Here is a 15192-nt window from a genome sequence, read left to right as displayed (position 1 = left end):
TTGTCGCCCTTCCATCCCAACGTGCTTGCAAGTCGGAACTCCTTTCTTCGATGAGTCATGCTATACTTATCTGGCTTATCTGATGTGGTGATAATTCGTCTTACGGCGCAGTCTAGTTGGTTGTGATTCCCTACGACAATTCCCTTCTGCCCTCCCCCCCCCCCCCCCCCCCCCCCCCCTCCCTCAAACGCCCACACACGGTGAGGCTGAGCGGCGAGCTCGGGCGAGGGTCCATCAACAAATAACCACACGCCGCTTCATCCGATCTCACAAATTCCTACCGAATAAAGAAGATGGCGCCGCTCTCGTCGTCAAAATATCGTTCCTCGCCGGGTAGATCGTCGAGAAACCAAACGAAGGTCACCCTAAAGGCATCACGGAGCTCGGATCCGAGCACTTCGGAAGGTCCACCCCTCAAGAAACGGAAGTATATTCCAGGTGGTCCCGGTGGAGGAGGGCGGTATATTGAACTAGAAGTGAAGGAGCCGGCTTCGAGACAACCAAAGACTGGGCCAGCAGCTCGACGCAATTCCTCGAGCTCCCGCAGTCGCCCTGCTCCAGCTCCAGCTCCAGAACCCGAGCCTCCTCAGCCCGTACAGTTACCGCCTCCTCCTCCTCCGCCTCCTATTCCTCCTCCTCCGCCACCTCCTGTACCATCCACGCCGCCTTCTGCGCGTCTGACACGAGAAAAGAGCCAGAACCGTGGCCGCTTCGGCTCCTCGACCGCGGCTGCCCTTGCGCTACAACAAGGAGATGGGTACAAACCACGCGAGGAACGGGGCTGGGAGGAGTTCCATCCGGACCTGGACATCGACACCAAATTCACGATTTTCAGTGCAGAAGAGGTGGATGGGCCTCCACCGTCGGCTTCGATAGCTCAAATCCTATCGCCTAACGGTCTGGATAACAGCAGCGACAAGGATCCGATCGCGGAGCTCATTCGAGCGCACGCCAATGGCAATTCGGCGACGCCAATTAAGCGCCGCCCTGGCCGTCCTCCTCGTCGTCCCGAAGCTATCCTCCATGCTCTGGGTATCTCGCCGCAACCGAAAGCTGTTCCTCCTCCCGGTCCTAATCCACGCGAAAGGCTGACCCTTCCGAAACCCACATTCCGACTGCGGGATCCGTTTACCTTCTATGACCAACCTGGTGTCGGTCAGCAAAACTATGTCGACCGTACCATGGCTAGCGTAGGCTACCAGGAGAGCGACCTCTTCTTGCGGCATGACCGGCGGTTGGTTCGTATGTCAGAGTGCGCACAGGAAGATGACCTAGATCTGACCAACCTTGTTGCCTCAGAGGGGGAGGTCAATGCCGCTGTCGGTCGGGTGGAGTATGACATGGACGAACAGGATGAGAAGTGGCTGGAAGACTACAACGCGAAACGGAGGGAAGATCAGCTGGAGCCAATAAAACCGGCGGTCTTTGAAATCACGATGACCAAGATCGAACGGGAGTGGTATGCGTTGGAGAAGCGTATCCCAAAACCAAATCCGAAACCCCCGCAAACGCAGCGCCCTCGTTCGAGCTCCGCCGCCGCGGTCAATGGGGAAACTGCCCCCGGCGAAGAGCAGGACAGCAAATGTGCCATTTGTGATGACGGCGACTGCGAGAACTCGAATGCGATTGTGTTCTGCGATGGATGCGACCTAGCAGTGCACCAAGAATGCTATGGTGTTCCTTTTATTCCCGAAGGACAATGGCTTTGCCGCAAGTGTCAACTCATAGGCCGGGGTTCCGTTAACTGCATTTTCTGCCCGAACACCGAGGGCGCCTTTAAACAGACTACTTCCTCGAAATGGTCCCACCTTCTGTGTGCTATCTGGATTCCGGAAGTCTCGATCGGCAACCCATCTTTGATGGAGCCGATTACTGACGTCGAAAAAGTGCCGCGAAGCCGCTGGAAACTCAATTGCTATATTTGTCGTCAGAGGATGGGTGCATCTATCCAATGTAGCAACAAGAACTGCTTTGTGGCGTTCCACGTAACGTGCGCCCGACGAGCCCAGCTCTATCTGAAAATGAAGTCAGGCCATGGAACCCCGGCCGTGATGGACTCCCATCTCCTCAAGGCCTTCTGTGATAAGCATGTTCCGCCTGAATGGCGAAGGGAGCATGGTACTGATGCCGCCACGGCGGATGCGATCGAGTACTACCGAAATACCATGCAGGGCCGCCGCTGGGGAGACAGCCAGGCAGCAGCGCTCTCGTTGGAACCAGCCCACTCCCATATTGGAGAGCACGGAGAGGACGATGCGCACCGGACACATACACCACGTATTACTCTTACTGTCGGTGGCAACAAGCGCAAGCGAATGACTGCACCTAAAACGATCTGGAAGTTACCGTCCGGAGCTCCGGTGATTCCTCAGGTCGTCCTGAACTCGGTCGGCGCTTCGCTCCAACGGTTTGGGGTACGGCAGAGAAAGCAGTTTGCTGAAGATGCATGCAAGTATTGGACCCTCAAACGCGAAGCGAGACGGGGTGCTGCGCTTCTGAAACGGCTGCAGTTGCAGTTGGAGACCTTCTCATCGATGGAGATGACCAGGAGAGATTATGTTGCGATGGGGTTGACCGGCAGCAAGCGACTGCAGCGGCGCATCGATTTTGGCCAGAGGCTTAGCTACGATCTGGATAGACTGAGGACGCTGTGCGACGAAGTCAGAAGGCGAGAACAGGAAAAGCTGAAAGACGTGGAAACTCTACGCAATATTGTAGACACGGTCTACTTCCCCATTTTCCCTTTGCTCTGGCCTATCTTCGAAAAAGCTCAAGGGTAAGCAGCTCCGCTGGCTCCGTTATCTAATTCTGCCTTTGCTGATTTTCCTTCGCAGGCTTGATGGCAAAGGTATCTTCAAGAAAGGACTGTCGTCTATCCGTGCAAAGCTCCAAGAACGCCACTACTCGTCGGTGGCATCTTTCTCTGCCGACCTTGCCCGGGAATTCACCACGGAGATTGGTGTTCAACCAGCTGGGAACACTGCAGAGCTACAGATGCAGATCAGCGGCCGTGCCCCCGAACTCAGTCTCGAACAGCGGGAGAAGAGAAAATTGGCTAAGCGCATCATAAAAGCTATTCAACCAGCACTGGAAGATGCTATCAGGAAAGAGAGCGAACTGAACCGCAAGCCTTTCGAGCAAGAATTGAAGGAGCTTGATCTCATGCTAGAAAATAGCGTTATGTCCCGGAGAGGGTCCGAGGTTGACTCTACAGAGCAGAGCGCAACTGACAAAACAGATCAACCTCAAGATCTGGGTGAAATCGCGGAGCCAAGGGTTGAAGATATTACTGCTAAGATGGAGATTGATGAAGGGACCGACATCGCCGCGGTACCTGAAAAGGCCGATGCAGCTGTCGAGCCTAATGCAGAAGTGCCGCCGCCTGCTGAAGAGTCCACTGAGCCATCTGCCCAGCCAGTGCCCGACTCAGGATCCACACCTACCACTGCGATGCAAGAGACAGAGATCCAGACCGTTGAGGATGCACCAACAACCTCACAACCTACCACCATGGAAGGAGCTGAGCCAACTGTGAATGGATCGATCGAGAAGACCGACCTAGACAGCTCGAAACGAGAAAATCCACCGTCCGACGCTCAGAAACAGTCACACACCCCGCCTCACAGCTTTACAGGCGACCAGCAACATCCCTTGTCGCAGGGAGGCATCCAATGGTATATGCAACCCTTTGACCCTGTAGGGACCACCATCCATGAGGAGCGCTGGACGGGACGGGACGTTATGCGGGGAATGAGTGAGGAGCTAAGCGAACTAGATGAGGATGAATTGAAAGATCTGGTAGAGGAGGATGAGCTGGAAGGACAAGTGGTCAGCTCATCGCTGGCGACTTCGGGTGGAAAGGGAGCTCCTCCCCAGCAACACGTAAAGACTCATCGGACGCGACGACGCTGGCGTGGGTTCAAGTAAGAAAGAGCAAGGTAATGGGGATAATTGTCTGATGTGAACTGTTTGTTTCTTCCTCCCTACATCGCCTTTTGTTCGCCTCTATTTGGTTCCGTGTTTTTTTTTTTTTTTTTTTTTTTGTCGACAGTTGTTTAGCCAACTGGAAGGGATGGGCGTTAAGGCATGCCTTCATGGCCATGGGGAAATGGCATTTTTGGGCCGTAGATCGCCAGCATCGCGTAATGAATGGGCGTTGAGTGTATGGGTGTTTTAAGTGAATGAATCTTTGGTGACCTATCTGTGGATCGAAAGTTGTAAATTAATTTTGTTTGCTTGCTTGCATGCGTTGAAATTTGTAGGTGTAAAGCACATCGAGGAGAGGAGATGAATTGAAAGATTGGCTTGGCGCAGAGCCGCTGGCGGGCCAGACTGGATGGAGACGAACCTGTCTCTCTCAGCTTTCTCTCGCTCTCGCTCTCTCTCTCTCTCTCTCTTCTCTCTTTCCCGGTTTCCTCCCCCTTCTTTCATCATCATCACTTCGGGAATTCCTTTCCATCCTCCTTCCTTCTCCCTTTCTTCCCTTTTCCCTTTCTTTACCCCCAGTTCTTTTCACGGATCCCAGAATCAAACTCATCTTTTTGAGTTTCTTCTCTGCCCGTGTGTGAACGCAATCGTGATCGGTCGTTGAATTTTTCAGCTTCCCATTCCTAATTCTTAATTCTCAGCGTCGCGCGCGCTCTCCTCGACCCATTCAACCTCTGTCGATTCTTCTTTCTGTTTCTTCACGAAAACCATCACCATGGCTACAGAGTACGATCACGAGAACGGTCGCTACGACGGTATGTCAAAGCTATCGCCTTCACAGCGGGCTGCTAATGTCCGGGTAACTACGCAATAACACGGCTAACCCGCGATGCTGGTTTTTCTCTTCGCAACTGTATAGACGAACCTCGCTTCACCCGCGACCGCAGCGCATCTCCTCGCGATGAGCCGCGTGGCGACCGCACCCGCAGCCGTTCTCCCAATGGACGCGTCGATGACCGGTACGTTACCCACCCCAGACAAGAGCTTCGAGGAAGCAGCATCATCGTCACTCACGGGTGGCGATATCCCCCCATGGGCAACCAGCTGACCTTGAGACCCTCGCATGTTTAGCCCCCCTGTTGATACCCGCAAGCCTCCTTTGGATGACGATGAAGAGGGCGCCCTCAACACTGGTTCTAACCTCTTCGTCACCGGCATCCACCCCCGTCTGACCGAGTCGGATATTTCGCGTCTCTTCGAGAAGTATGGTGACGTCGAGAACTGCTCGATCATGGTCGACCCTCACACCAAGGAGTCTCGTGGCTTCGGCTTCGTCAAGATGGTCACCGCCGAGCAGGCTGATGCCGCCAAGGAGGGTCTCCAGGGTGAGGTCATTGAGGGACGTACCCTGAGCATCGAGAAAGCTCGTCGTAGCCGTCCCAGAACCCCTACTCCTGGCAAATACTTCGGTCCCCCCAAGCGTGGTATGTTTCGAATTTCCTTGCTTAACGTGTGAACAAATCGACTTCTAATACCGACTATAGAAGACTTCCGTGGAGGTCCCCGTGGTCGTGGTGACCGCTATGATGACCGCCGTGGTGGTGGCTACGGTGGCAGCTGGCGTCGTGGCGGCGACGATTACCGCTATGGCCGCTATGATTCCTACAGTGACCGCCGCGACTACGGCGGTGGTCGTGATTACCGCGACTACGGTCGCCGTGACTACCGTGATGACTATGGTTACCGCGGTGGTGGTGGTGGCGGTGGCGGTGGTGGCATCGACCGTTATGCTTCTGGCGGTGGTCGCGAGGACCGTTACAGCCGCGATGAGCGTCGCGGTGGTGAGGAGCGTCGTGGCGGTGGTGGTGGTGGCGGCGGCGGTGGTGGTGGTGGTGAGGATCGCCGTGGTTACTACGATCGCGATGCCAACCCTCCCAGCTATGGATCTGCTCCCCCTGCCCGTGAGCCCTATGCCGGTGGTGGTGGTAGCGGTGGCGGTGGCAGCGGCAGCGGTGGTCGCTCCTACGAACCCCGTGGCGGCGATGACCGTTACAGCACCAGGTAGGTGGACTGATCAGACATGGGTGGTTGAATCGAGGTCATGCCACGTTCTCCCTCCCAGGCCTATCTAGGTCTTCTTCCTCGTTTCCCTTCACTCTTTCCTCTTCACACCTTACCACACCCCTTGTTTCAGTTCACCACCCCCGTCACTTCCCCCTGTTCTTTGGAATGGTTCCCCCCCTTCTTCTTTTAATACCCCCCTGGATGAATGGAAATGGGCTCGAAGGGCCACGATAGGGACGTCTCTGTGTTGTGTCTTATGCCAGGAAAGCAATCTAAGCCAAGGGAATCACTCATCGTCACGTTCACATGTCAGCCTCGGGCGAATTCGGAGCGCCATCGAATTGTCGACCTATTCGACCGTCGGTCTACACGTGTGAAGAGAAAAGTTGAGAGAAAGACCAGAAAATCATTCTCGTGGACAGCAAGAAAAGAATTTCCTGTTGTTTCGTCGCTCCTCGGTCACACCTACTGATGTTTTCTTTTGTTAATTCGCTCGCGCAACTACCGGTGAAAAAAAGCATGGCGGCAAGGGAGAAAAAGAGAACAGAACAAGATCTTTACACACATTAACGTTGTAATTCCTCGGATTGTCAGATGGATCAGCACTGCTACATTTCACTCCTCAGCCCTTCCGGAAACTTGGTCGTTATCTCGCTACTAGTCAGTCTTCAGTCAGTCTTCAGTCTTCAGTCAGCTGTTCGCCTATTTTGCGTCTATTGCGTCTTATACAACTCTCTTTACACGTAACGACTTCTTCGATTGTATGCGGCCAGAAAAGAAAAGAAAAAGCTTCTACCATTAAATGATCTGCTCCAGGCTGTTCGTCGCGCCCTGGGAAGGCTTCCTCTGGATCGCGACCGAGCAAAATCCGCAGCGCAAGGAATGCGGAAACAGTCTTGCGATGGCGGTTTTGCTGCGACCGCTATGTCTGCGTGGGTGTACTGCTGTGCGTTGTAGTATGGCCATGGAAGAAAGCAAACACCGCAGAGCATCTTCTGTGCAGATACCTTTAATGACTGGCCTGAGAGGAGATTCCCGTAAATACAACCCAAATTCAGAAGGCTACCTCTTGCGACGCACCGCCTGGGAAGATTTGGAACGGTAGGTTCCTTGATTTGATCCGGAGTATCGTTATTGTTGATTGTTATAGCACCAGAACTGATCTAAAGGGGAAATCTGACCTGGGCCCCGGCCTACCTTACCTGGTTGTGAGTTGACCGACCGGCCGACCGACCGACGACCGACCGACAGGCCGAACTCCTTGCATCACGGTGGTGACTCAGAGAGCATCATGATTGTTGCGGGTCCAATCCCAGTTCGCTAACTGCAGGTCATATGATACGGCTTTCGGTACTGTACTGTACATCTAGTCATAGGTAGTTTGATTTTAGTGGAAATAACGGGTGTCTCGGTGATGGAGCAAGCTCTTTACATTCTACGTGCACTGCAGTGATGCTGGTTCTACGGGAGGTACATAGGAGACCTGGTCGTCCAAGTTACCGATCCCTTGTGCGACCTGTGCCCATGGTGACACACGTAGTAAGTTAGTAGTCCGTAGTCGTGGCCCATTCCTGGATTGCTCAAGACGACTATCGATCTTGGACGCTAGATCTCCGAAAATATATGTACCGTACATCCGCAGCAGGGAACTTCAACAAGCCCGGGAATCGTCCGCGGCCATATGTAGCTCGATCCCCATGAGCTTTTGTTGCTGTTGCAGTACCCTCTCCTTGAACCAGGCTTCGCAGCAGAGCAGGGCACCCTGGCGACCCTGGCGACACTGGCGCAGCTCGAATTGCAGGTCAACACCTCCCAATCTTGACACTGCACCTGCCCTAGCACGTTGAAGCCGACCCTCCCCAATGCTCGTGTTTCCTCACTCTCTTGAGCAACAAGCGCTGTACCTTCACACAGAGGTCAAGCCTCAAACTACCCGCCAAGGGACATCTCCCCAGAGTTGACCAGTACAGAATAAAACAACCAACTCTTCTAGATTTGTCTCAATGGGCATTCGCTCCCATTTTCGCGTCTAGGGCATACTCGTATCATCATAATTCGCATTCCACGCCAAACACTTTTAGGTCCCCGTCTGTATAATCCAAAACAATCACATGTGCGCATTATTCATATCACCTAGTTATTGTCTCCGTATTCCTGGGAGTTGAGCTCTTCTTACTCCGGCGTTTTGGTGGTTGTTGTTGTTGTTGTTGCTGTTGCTGCTGCTGCCCCTTGCTCAATTTCGTTACTTTTCTGAATCAGGAATTCGCCCAGCACGCGGAGGGGATTGGGTGGTCTGTTTGTTTTGGTGAGCGTCGTTAGCCTCTTTTTTCTTCTGTTTGTGTGTTAGCCAAGGGGGACGTGGGACGTACTGGTCCTTCGCGACACTCTTCATCCCTTCTAGCAGATACGGCACGATCTTCTCGTTCATGTAGACGCGGGCGGGAGCTCCGCCCGGTCGGATTTGGGAGCCGTTGGCGGTGCTTGTTGTTGCTGCTGCTGTTGCTGCGGCGGTGGTGGTGTTGGTGGGTGTCGCGGCGGCGGAGTCTGCGGTCGGGGTGTTGGCGGAGGTTGAGTCGGCGGCCATTGTTGCTGCTGTTGTTACTGGGAAGGGATTGGGGGTTTGAGGTTGGGGCTGTTGCTGATCCTGTGGTTGAGGCGTAAGAGCTGCTGGAGTTGAAGCTGAAGCTGCAGGATCGGTTGCGGCGGAACCGTTTGCGGGGAACTGGTGAGGTTAGGGGATTATGGTTCCCAATTTGTTGTTGAAGTAAAAGAAAAAGGAAATCAATTGTTGTAAACAGGAATGTCCAATAGAGTTGCGATTGGCAGCGAAAGAAAAATTGCTGGAGGGAAATTGAGAGAAAGCGGAGCTACTGAGCTTGTAATTGTCTCTCTTCCATCATGGGCTCCGCCGTGTGGGGTTTGGATGGCCATCATTCCATAGTTCCGTCTCGGAGAGGAGTTCCTTACTGGGTTGGAGTCGGTCATCGTGAGGTATTGATTCTGCAAGGGGGGGAGATCTGTGTCTATTGCTCTTTTGTGTTTATTCTATTGGAGGTTATGTATGCAGGATAAGGGAAAGCAGATGAAATGCTTGCTGGAGGGGAGCTACTGTACAAGATGATGAATCTCAGCCGAAGATCCCACTTGCGCCGACGCCAACTGGCGGCGCCGCTCGCTTGCAAACAGTGCAAATCTGATGCCTGTCCGTTTCACAAATAGATCAGGTGATTTCGTGTCGGCTCGCGTCACGCTTTTTCCTTCCCTCGCAAATGACGCAGCCCACATTCATTGATTCACAGAGTGACGGCCTAGGGGGCCATGCGTTAAGAGCAAGCAAGATCGATGCTTGTATCTCTCCGGCAGTATGTCCCTGCTGGACTACTGGGATACCCAGCGCCCGAATGCGAAGCGCAGAAAAACCACCGTCGCTGACGATAAGCCTGCCACCCCGACTATAAAAATTGCGGGAGGGGATTCGGACAACACTCCTGAGTCGTTGTCGTCGTCTGATGCCCCGCTGTCGAAAGACGCCGGGGTACCAACTCTCGACCGGGTTGACTCTTATCCTATCATAGCCGAGTCTGGAATTGAACATGAGAACGACTTCCCGGTGTCGAATAGCCAAACGGAGTTGGAATCGTCCCTGCCGGCCGTGCCGGATGATAGCCAGGCAATCGAGGAATACGAGGCTGCGCGACTGGCAAGCCAGGACGAGCCCAACCTCCACCAGAGGCTGCAGGATGGCAAGTGGCGCAAGGGGCGAAGCTCCATCTACGTAGATGCGTTCAATCTGGCGCTGGAGACTGTGCTGGATGAGGAGGCGCATCTGTTCGATGAGGTGGAGATGGAAGTCTTCAAGCAGTGGTGGGAGCTGGACTACGAGACTCAGTACTTGTGAGTTCCACTCTTTCGGCGAGGGTGTTAGTGGTTCCTAATGTAATCTCTTAGATACGTACGCCTCTTCCTTCGGAAGACGTCCGCCTGGCATCGCATCAACCGGCTGGGCTATTACTCGGATATCGCAGACATGCCCCGGGTGGTAGCCTCGCTGCGACATCCTCGCGGCCTTCCTACCTCCTCCTGCCCGTTATCCACGGGTGAAAGCCCCGCGGATATCGACCCAGCGCCTTCGCTACGCCTGACGGGCGAGTTCAGATTCGCCGAGCACATGGATCAGATAACAACCCTCGAGGAAGCCTCGTCCTTGCTACTCCTTGATGAGCTGAAGATGCTCGCCAAGGAAGCTAAGGTGCCGGGCAAGAGCAAGAATGAACTCATTGCCGCTCTGCACCGATCCAGTCAGAAACAGACCGGTCTGGGCTGGAACAGTACACCTAGCACGACAATATCCAACGGTCTCAACCGAGACGACCACTTCATGCAGAGGATCTTCGATTACACGGGCGACTGTATCAGGCTCTCAGCAGGCCCACTCGCCCTGTTCGAGCGCGTCCACCTGGTCTTCTACCGCTCCACCGAATGGACCGAAAAGTCCCTCACAACCATCATCCTCGCCAAGATCTCCCGCAAGAAATTCCCGGACTACATCGTGTGCCGGTCCAGCTCCATCTTCCCGACTCGCGCATTCCTGCTCGAGTTCGAGATCGCCCTGCGCACGCAGTTCCAGATCGACAACCTCCTCGAGTTCAGCGGCACCCCCACGGTCGAACACCTGACCAGAATCAAAGACCTCGCGTACAAGGTCTACCCGCGGTGGCGCGCCCTGCTGGCGGAGGAGCAGCGCAAGGAAGAGACCATCTACGAGTACGGCGAGGGGGCGTACCTCCGCCGGTTCTCGCCCGCATGGGTCTACACGCGGATCATCCACAAGAGTCTGCACCCGCTCGGACGCTTCAAAGAACACCAGGAGGAGCATCGCCTCCTGACCGAGCTGCTCGACCAGCGCTTGTTCCACGCCGCCCGCCGCGGGGCCTGGTACCAGCGCAAGGCCCTGCTGGAGGAACACTACATGTGGGCCTTGACCCCCTCCGAGGGGCGCAGCGAGGACGCCCAGCGGAAACACTGGCGGCGGATCGCGCTGCGGACGTGCGAGACGGGGCTCGAGGATCCCAACTGCCACCTGATCTTTCACTACGACCTCCAGAAACGCATCATGAAGCTCGAGCGCGCCTTGAAAATCGTGAAGCGCGAGCAGCATGATTTCGGGCACGTGCGGCTGGCGAAGCCCGCTGAGCGCACCATCGCAGGCATCCAAATCGTCGAGCCGGAGTCTGTGTCTGACACCACGGATTCGCCATCCGCCGCCAACGGCAACAGTAGCAGCACCCGGCGCGGCCGTCCCACCGTCTGGGTCGACGAGCGCGAAGGCGGCGAATGCCGCGTCGAGACTATGTGTCTGAACTGGTACCGGGCTCAAGGGTGGAAAGGCTATCACTCCGAAGGAGGCATCGTAAGAACCTTGGTATGCTTACCTTGCCCCCCTTCCCCCCCCTCCTTCCTCAGGCTGAGTTACTCGTACCTAAGGTCCACGGTAAGGAACGGAAATGCCCAATGCTATCTAGCTTGGCTTGGGATTGTTTGCCCGGTGCCTCGCCCTCCCCCCCCCCCCCCCCTCTCCCCTCGCCCCCCAACTAACTTCTGACTTGGTGGATGGGGGGAGGAGTAGTTCAGCTACCTCTTCTACGACATCCTCTTCACCACCTACGTCCCCAACGTCTTCCAGACCCCCTACCAGACCTCCCCGCTCGACCTCCACACCGACGCCTTCTACCCGACCCGCGCCAGCGAGATCAACCACCGCCTCGCTGAACTGACCACCGCTGGCGCCGCCGAGCGCCTCCTGCGCGCCGTCCACGCCCGCGAGTTTCCGGCGCAGACCTGCGCCGTCGGCCTGGACTGGTCCTTCGCCCTCGACGACCTCGTCGCCCTCGTCCGCTGTTTTCCGGGCGACGCCCTCGCGGCCATCTGTAAGGTGCTCGCGCAGGAGTATTCGGTAAGGGGCGGCGGGGTGCCGGATTTGTTGGTTTGGAGGGTTTTCGGCGATGCAGAAAATGCTGCTGCTGCTGCTGGTGAAGAAGAAGAAGAAGAAGAAGAAGAAGAAGAAGAAGAAGGGAGTAGCGGGGTTGGGGGTTTGGCGGAGCGGAAAGGGCAGTTTGGGGAGGTGATGTTCGTGGAGGTCAAGTCGGAGAATGATCGGTTGAGCGATACGCAGCGGTTGTGGATTCATGTGCTGTCTGGGGCCGGGGTGCGGGTCGAGTTGTGTAATGCTGTTGCGAGGGAGGTGAGGGTTGCTGGGTCTTGATACATTTGCTTCTGGCTTTGGGAAGAATAAGCTTGGTTGGGTTGGGACATTGATAGCTGAGTGGTGCATTGCATGTATGGATAGATGTTGGGTATACCATGTATAGTAGTCTTGCATATTCCAACAGATACAGTACGTCTTAAACAACAATTTACACATCTACCAAGCACCAAAAGTGGTCGTGAAGAATTTTGATATTTGATGACTTAATCATAGCCAGAACATAGATCCCATTTTCCTTGACTAACCCTTTCAGATCACAAGGAGAAAGAGATTGAACCAACCACGGACAAGTCACAACCACACCAGAACCCGCAACCCAGGAACCCAACGACAAAAGGCAAGTCGCTTAAGCAACGAGGGTGGAGGCGGTGGCGGACTCGTAGCGCCAGGTGGGGGGGAGGACACCGACGGTCTTGTAGTAGCGGGACAGACGGTGGATACGGGACTCGATGAGAATCAAGCGGAACTTGCTGTCCTTGTCCTTGCGGTTACGCTCAAGGTGCTTGCGGACGGCGACGGCCTACGTTCATCGTTAGCATCACCACATTTCTCTCTTTTTTGGAGGATAAAGGGACATACCTTCTTGATGAGGTGGTACAGGTCCTCGGGAAGCTCGGGGGCAAGGCCTGTTTGGGGGGAAAGATCACTCTGTCAGCCTAGGTTTTGACCAAGCAGAGGCAATACGGGGTTTTGGGAAGTGACCCAGAAACAAAAATGCCACAGTGCGCAAAGTGAATTGAACCATGGCTTTTTCTGTTATGCTGGGTCGGGATTTCCCATCCCTCCAGTGTTTTGAGATTTCGAGGTGTGTTGAAAATTGAAGTTGTTGATGGGAGTGGGGTGTGTGGGGTTGAGGATGCGGTAAAGGTGCTGGTTCCGGGGGGGGGAATATTCCCTCCCAAGACGGTGCGGTGTAGTTTCAACCTGCGTCTTTTGTCTTCAGTCCCTTCTTTCAACTACCGTTTATAGGTAGCTGGAGTAAGGACGAGAAGCGACCAGACCAGACCAAACCATCCGTCCATGCTGCCGACGTAATGATGTTTCAATCCCGGCGCAGAGTCCCTTCGCCCCATCACTCCTCCATCAATTCATTTTCAAACTCCAACGAATCTCAAGGTACTGGTGCAACTGGGGGTTTCGATTTCAAAAGATTGATGGTGAGGTCGTACCGCTGGACTTCAAGATACGGAGGATCTTGTTACCTGTTCCCCCCCCGTCGTTAGCAACACTTTTTATCAAGCCACTGCGAAGACAGACAACATACCGGTAACGTGCTTAACCTGGGCAACACCGTGGCTGTCACGGAGAACAACACCGATCTGGGAAGGGGTGGCACCCTTCTTGGCGAGCTTGCAGATCTGCTCAACAACCTGCTCGGAGGAAGCCTTGAACCAGGCCGGGGGAGCACGGCTGTAGGGGAGAGCGGAGGACGCAATGCCCTTTCCCTTGGAGTGAAGACGACCCATTTTGTTTTTTTTTTTGGAGGGGGGGTTGGTTGTCGAAGGGTGGTGTTGTTCTGGTCGGGACGCAAAAAGAGCTGGGTGGTGTGTCGAGGAATCAAATATGAATATCCGCCGGGGGTCAGAATTCTTCGCGATCGTGGGTCACATGATCTTCAATTCGTGGATTTGTGGGTATGGTCATGTGATGCTGGCAGAAAAAAAAAAGTTCGCTTATTTGGCGGGACGGACGCCGGCCGTCCTTTTTATTCTTGGCTCGGAAGGTTTTTCGTATTTCTTTTTGTTACTGTTGGGTCATACCTTCCCTTCTATTTTGCTAACGACAACGCCCTCTGGGCGGGCTGAAGATTTGGATAAGCTTATGCTGCTTTCTTCCTTATTTTCTCGAACCTGAACTATTCGAGGGATAGACTTCGTGTGCTGTCATTTTCGGCAACGCGACTCTCCCTCGGTCTTTGCTCACCAGGTTAGTACTGCCCATAACTAAACCCCGTGCCATAATGCAAATTTTCGCTCTTCGCCTTCACAATGATGAAACACACCTTACTTTATTTATTTTCTGGTACCTCTTATGTCAGAGGTAGATCTGGGGACCTTACCCGGTCTCTGGGTCTATTCTCGATGATCTAACTGGACTTCTGATCTCTACCACAACTTTATTTGCTGTTTCTCCGCCGATCTGGGACTTGGACACAACGTGCTAATTCTCATTTCAGATAGGTCTCTTTTCTCCTTGACTCGGTTTTTGAGATGTCGAAGTGGTTAGCATAGCTTCAAATGAAACGAATCATGAATCGTCTGAAATCTTCTCCCTCCTCAGAGTCCTGGACTGTTCTATGGCCCGGTTGCTCTCATTCTTGTACTTTCGTAGTACTCCGTCTGAGGTCGTATATTCACGAGTATCTTTTTATCTCCGGTACTGTGTAACCGGCCTCGATCCCACCGTCGATGTACCAAAGCCTTCGTGGCGCGAACGATGTAGCTGTGCAGTCCTGTACTCACTACGTGACGCACTTCGTGATCAGATATATGCTTGTGAGATGTGATGTGCACCTGGGCGTGCTTGTACATGTCTCGTATGTGGGAGGAAGCGCCGACGACCCTGCTCCAAGGTCATGACATCCAAGGTCTTGACCAACAGGATCTGTAGAAGCATGGACGTGGATGCTCTTCTTCCGGCACATACTATGCAGGTATGAGGTTACCTTCGTGTAGCATACCGCTGGATTACGAAGCGGAAGGGCAAGTTGCGAATAGCAACGTGCCTGCTTTGCATGCCCCATAATATTGTCACGATGGGCCTTCACAACCCCGTAACCCTGGAATACTTCAGATCACGTATCGTGCAGCAATCACACCGCCGTTCTGGCTGGATCGGAGTATAAACTCGATGATCGAGACCTGCACAGGATCGATACCATTCCACCTCGTGTCGAGGGGAGGGGCTGCTGCAATAAGCCAAAGTCGAGGCCGGAG

At 54.2% G+C, this 15192-nt stretch overlaps 6 protein-coding genes across 6 annotated transcripts; 4 read left to right on the top strand and 2 right to left on the bottom strand.

Annotated features, from left to right (window-relative positions):
• Positions 1-234: 234 nt before the first annotated feature.
• Positions 235-4020, top strand: BO82DRAFT_313096 (putative PHD finger domain protein). The gene is made up of 2 exons (XM_025632465.1): positions 235-2776; positions 2835-4020. The coding sequence occupies exons 1-2, from the start codon at positions 294-296 to the stop codon at positions 3925-3927; spliced, it is 3576 nt and encodes a 1191-aa protein (XP_025490620.1). The 5' UTR covers positions 235-293; the 3' UTR covers positions 3928-4020.
• A 973-nt stretch (positions 4021-4993) lies between these two features.
• BO82DRAFT_355586 (RNA recognition motif domain-containing protein) lies at positions 4994-5509 on the top strand. Its single transcript, XM_025635486.1, has one exon. The coding sequence runs from the start codon at positions 5051-5053 to the stop codon at positions 5441-5443; it is 393 nt and encodes a 130-aa protein (XP_025490619.1). The 5' UTR covers positions 4994-5050; the 3' UTR covers positions 5444-5509.
• On the top strand, positions 5464-6355 carry BO82DRAFT_110577 (uncharacterized protein). The gene has a single exon (XM_025629808.1). The coding sequence runs from the start codon at positions 5511-5513 to the stop codon at positions 6057-6059; it is 549 nt and encodes a 182-aa protein (XP_025490618.1). The 5' UTR covers positions 5464-5510; the 3' UTR covers positions 6060-6355.
• Positions 6356-8163: 1808 nt separating this feature from the next.
• Positions 8164-8575, bottom strand: BO82DRAFT_286456 (DPY30/SDC1 family protein; the record flags this gene model as incomplete). Its single annotated transcript, XM_025631548.1, has 2 exons — positions 8164-8284; positions 8361-8575. The coding sequence occupies 2 exons, from the start codon at positions 8573-8575 to the stop codon at positions 8164-8166; spliced, it is 336 nt and encodes a 111-aa protein (XP_025490617.1).
• Positions 8576-9275: 700 nt separating this feature from the next.
• On the top strand, positions 9276-12402 carry BO82DRAFT_110416 (fanconi-associated nuclease 1). Its single transcript, XM_025629807.1, has 3 exons — positions 9276-9885; positions 9940-11413; positions 11618-12402. The coding sequence occupies exons 1-3, from the start codon at positions 9356-9358 to the stop codon at positions 12251-12253; spliced, it is 2640 nt and encodes an 879-aa protein (XP_025490616.1). The 5' UTR covers positions 9276-9355; the 3' UTR covers positions 12254-12402.
• BO82DRAFT_313090 (40S ribosomal protein uS15) lies at positions 12245-13901 on the bottom strand. The gene is made up of 4 exons (XM_025632464.1): positions 13521-13901; positions 13426-13458; positions 12836-12882; positions 12245-12776 (listed from the first exon to the last, which is right to left on the bottom strand). Exons 1-4 carry the CDS (start codon positions 13720-13722, stop codon positions 12603-12605), a joined length of 456 nt encoding a protein of 151 aa, XP_025490615.1. The 5' UTR covers positions 13723-13901; the 3' UTR covers positions 12245-12602.
• Positions 13902-15192: the final 1291 nt, after the last annotated feature.

Source organism: Aspergillus uvarum, assembly GCF_003184745.1.
Source record: "Aspergillus uvarum CBS 121591 unplaced genomic scaffold BO82scaffold_37, whole genome shotgun sequence".
NCBI classification, from domain to species: domain Eukaryota; kingdom Fungi; phylum Ascomycota; class Eurotiomycetes; order Eurotiales; family Aspergillaceae; genus Aspergillus; species Aspergillus uvarum.
The sequence above is the reverse complement of the archived record's forward strand: the minus strand, read 5'-3'. Positions and strand labels throughout refer to the sequence as shown.

Coding starts and splice junctions, on each gene's coding strand:
- BO82DRAFT_313096 (XM_025632465.1), top strand. CDS start 294: ATGGCGCCGCTCTCGTCGTCAAAATATCGTTCCTCGCCGGGTAGATCG. Junction 2,777..2,834: donor ATCTTCGAAAAAGCTCAAGG/GTAAGCAGCTCC, acceptor TTTCCTTCGCAG/GCTTGATGGCAAAGGTATCT.
- BO82DRAFT_355586 (XM_025635486.1), top strand. CDS start 5,051: ATGTTTAGCCCCCCTGTTGATACCCGCAAGCCTCCTTTGGATGACGAT.
- BO82DRAFT_110577 (XM_025629808.1), top strand. CDS start 5,511: ATGATGACCGCCGTGGTGGTGGCTACGGTGGCAGCTGGCGTCGTGGCG.
- BO82DRAFT_110416 (XM_025629807.1), top strand. CDS start 9,356: ATGTCCCTGCTGGACTACTGGGATACCCAGCGCCCGAATGCGAAGCGC. Junction 9,886..9,939: donor GACTACGAGACTCAGTACTT/GTGAGTTCCACT, acceptor GTAATCTCTTAG/ATACGTACGCCTCTTCCTTC. Junction 11,414..11,617: donor GAGGCATCGTAAGAACCTTG/GTATGCTTACCT, acceptor GGGGAGGAGTAG/TTCAGCTACCTCTTCTACGA.
- BO82DRAFT_313090 (XM_025632464.1), bottom strand. CDS start 13,722: ATGGGTCGTCTTCACTCCAAGGGAAAGGGCATTGCGTCCTCCGCTCTC. Junction 13,459..13,520: donor CCAGGTTAAGCACGTTACCG/GTATGTTGTCTG, acceptor GGGGGGGAACAG/GTAACAAGATCCTCCGTATC. Junction 12,777..12,835: donor TGTACCACCTCATCAAGAAG/GTATGTCCCTTT, acceptor CGATGAACGTAG/GCCGTCGCCGTCCGCAAGCA.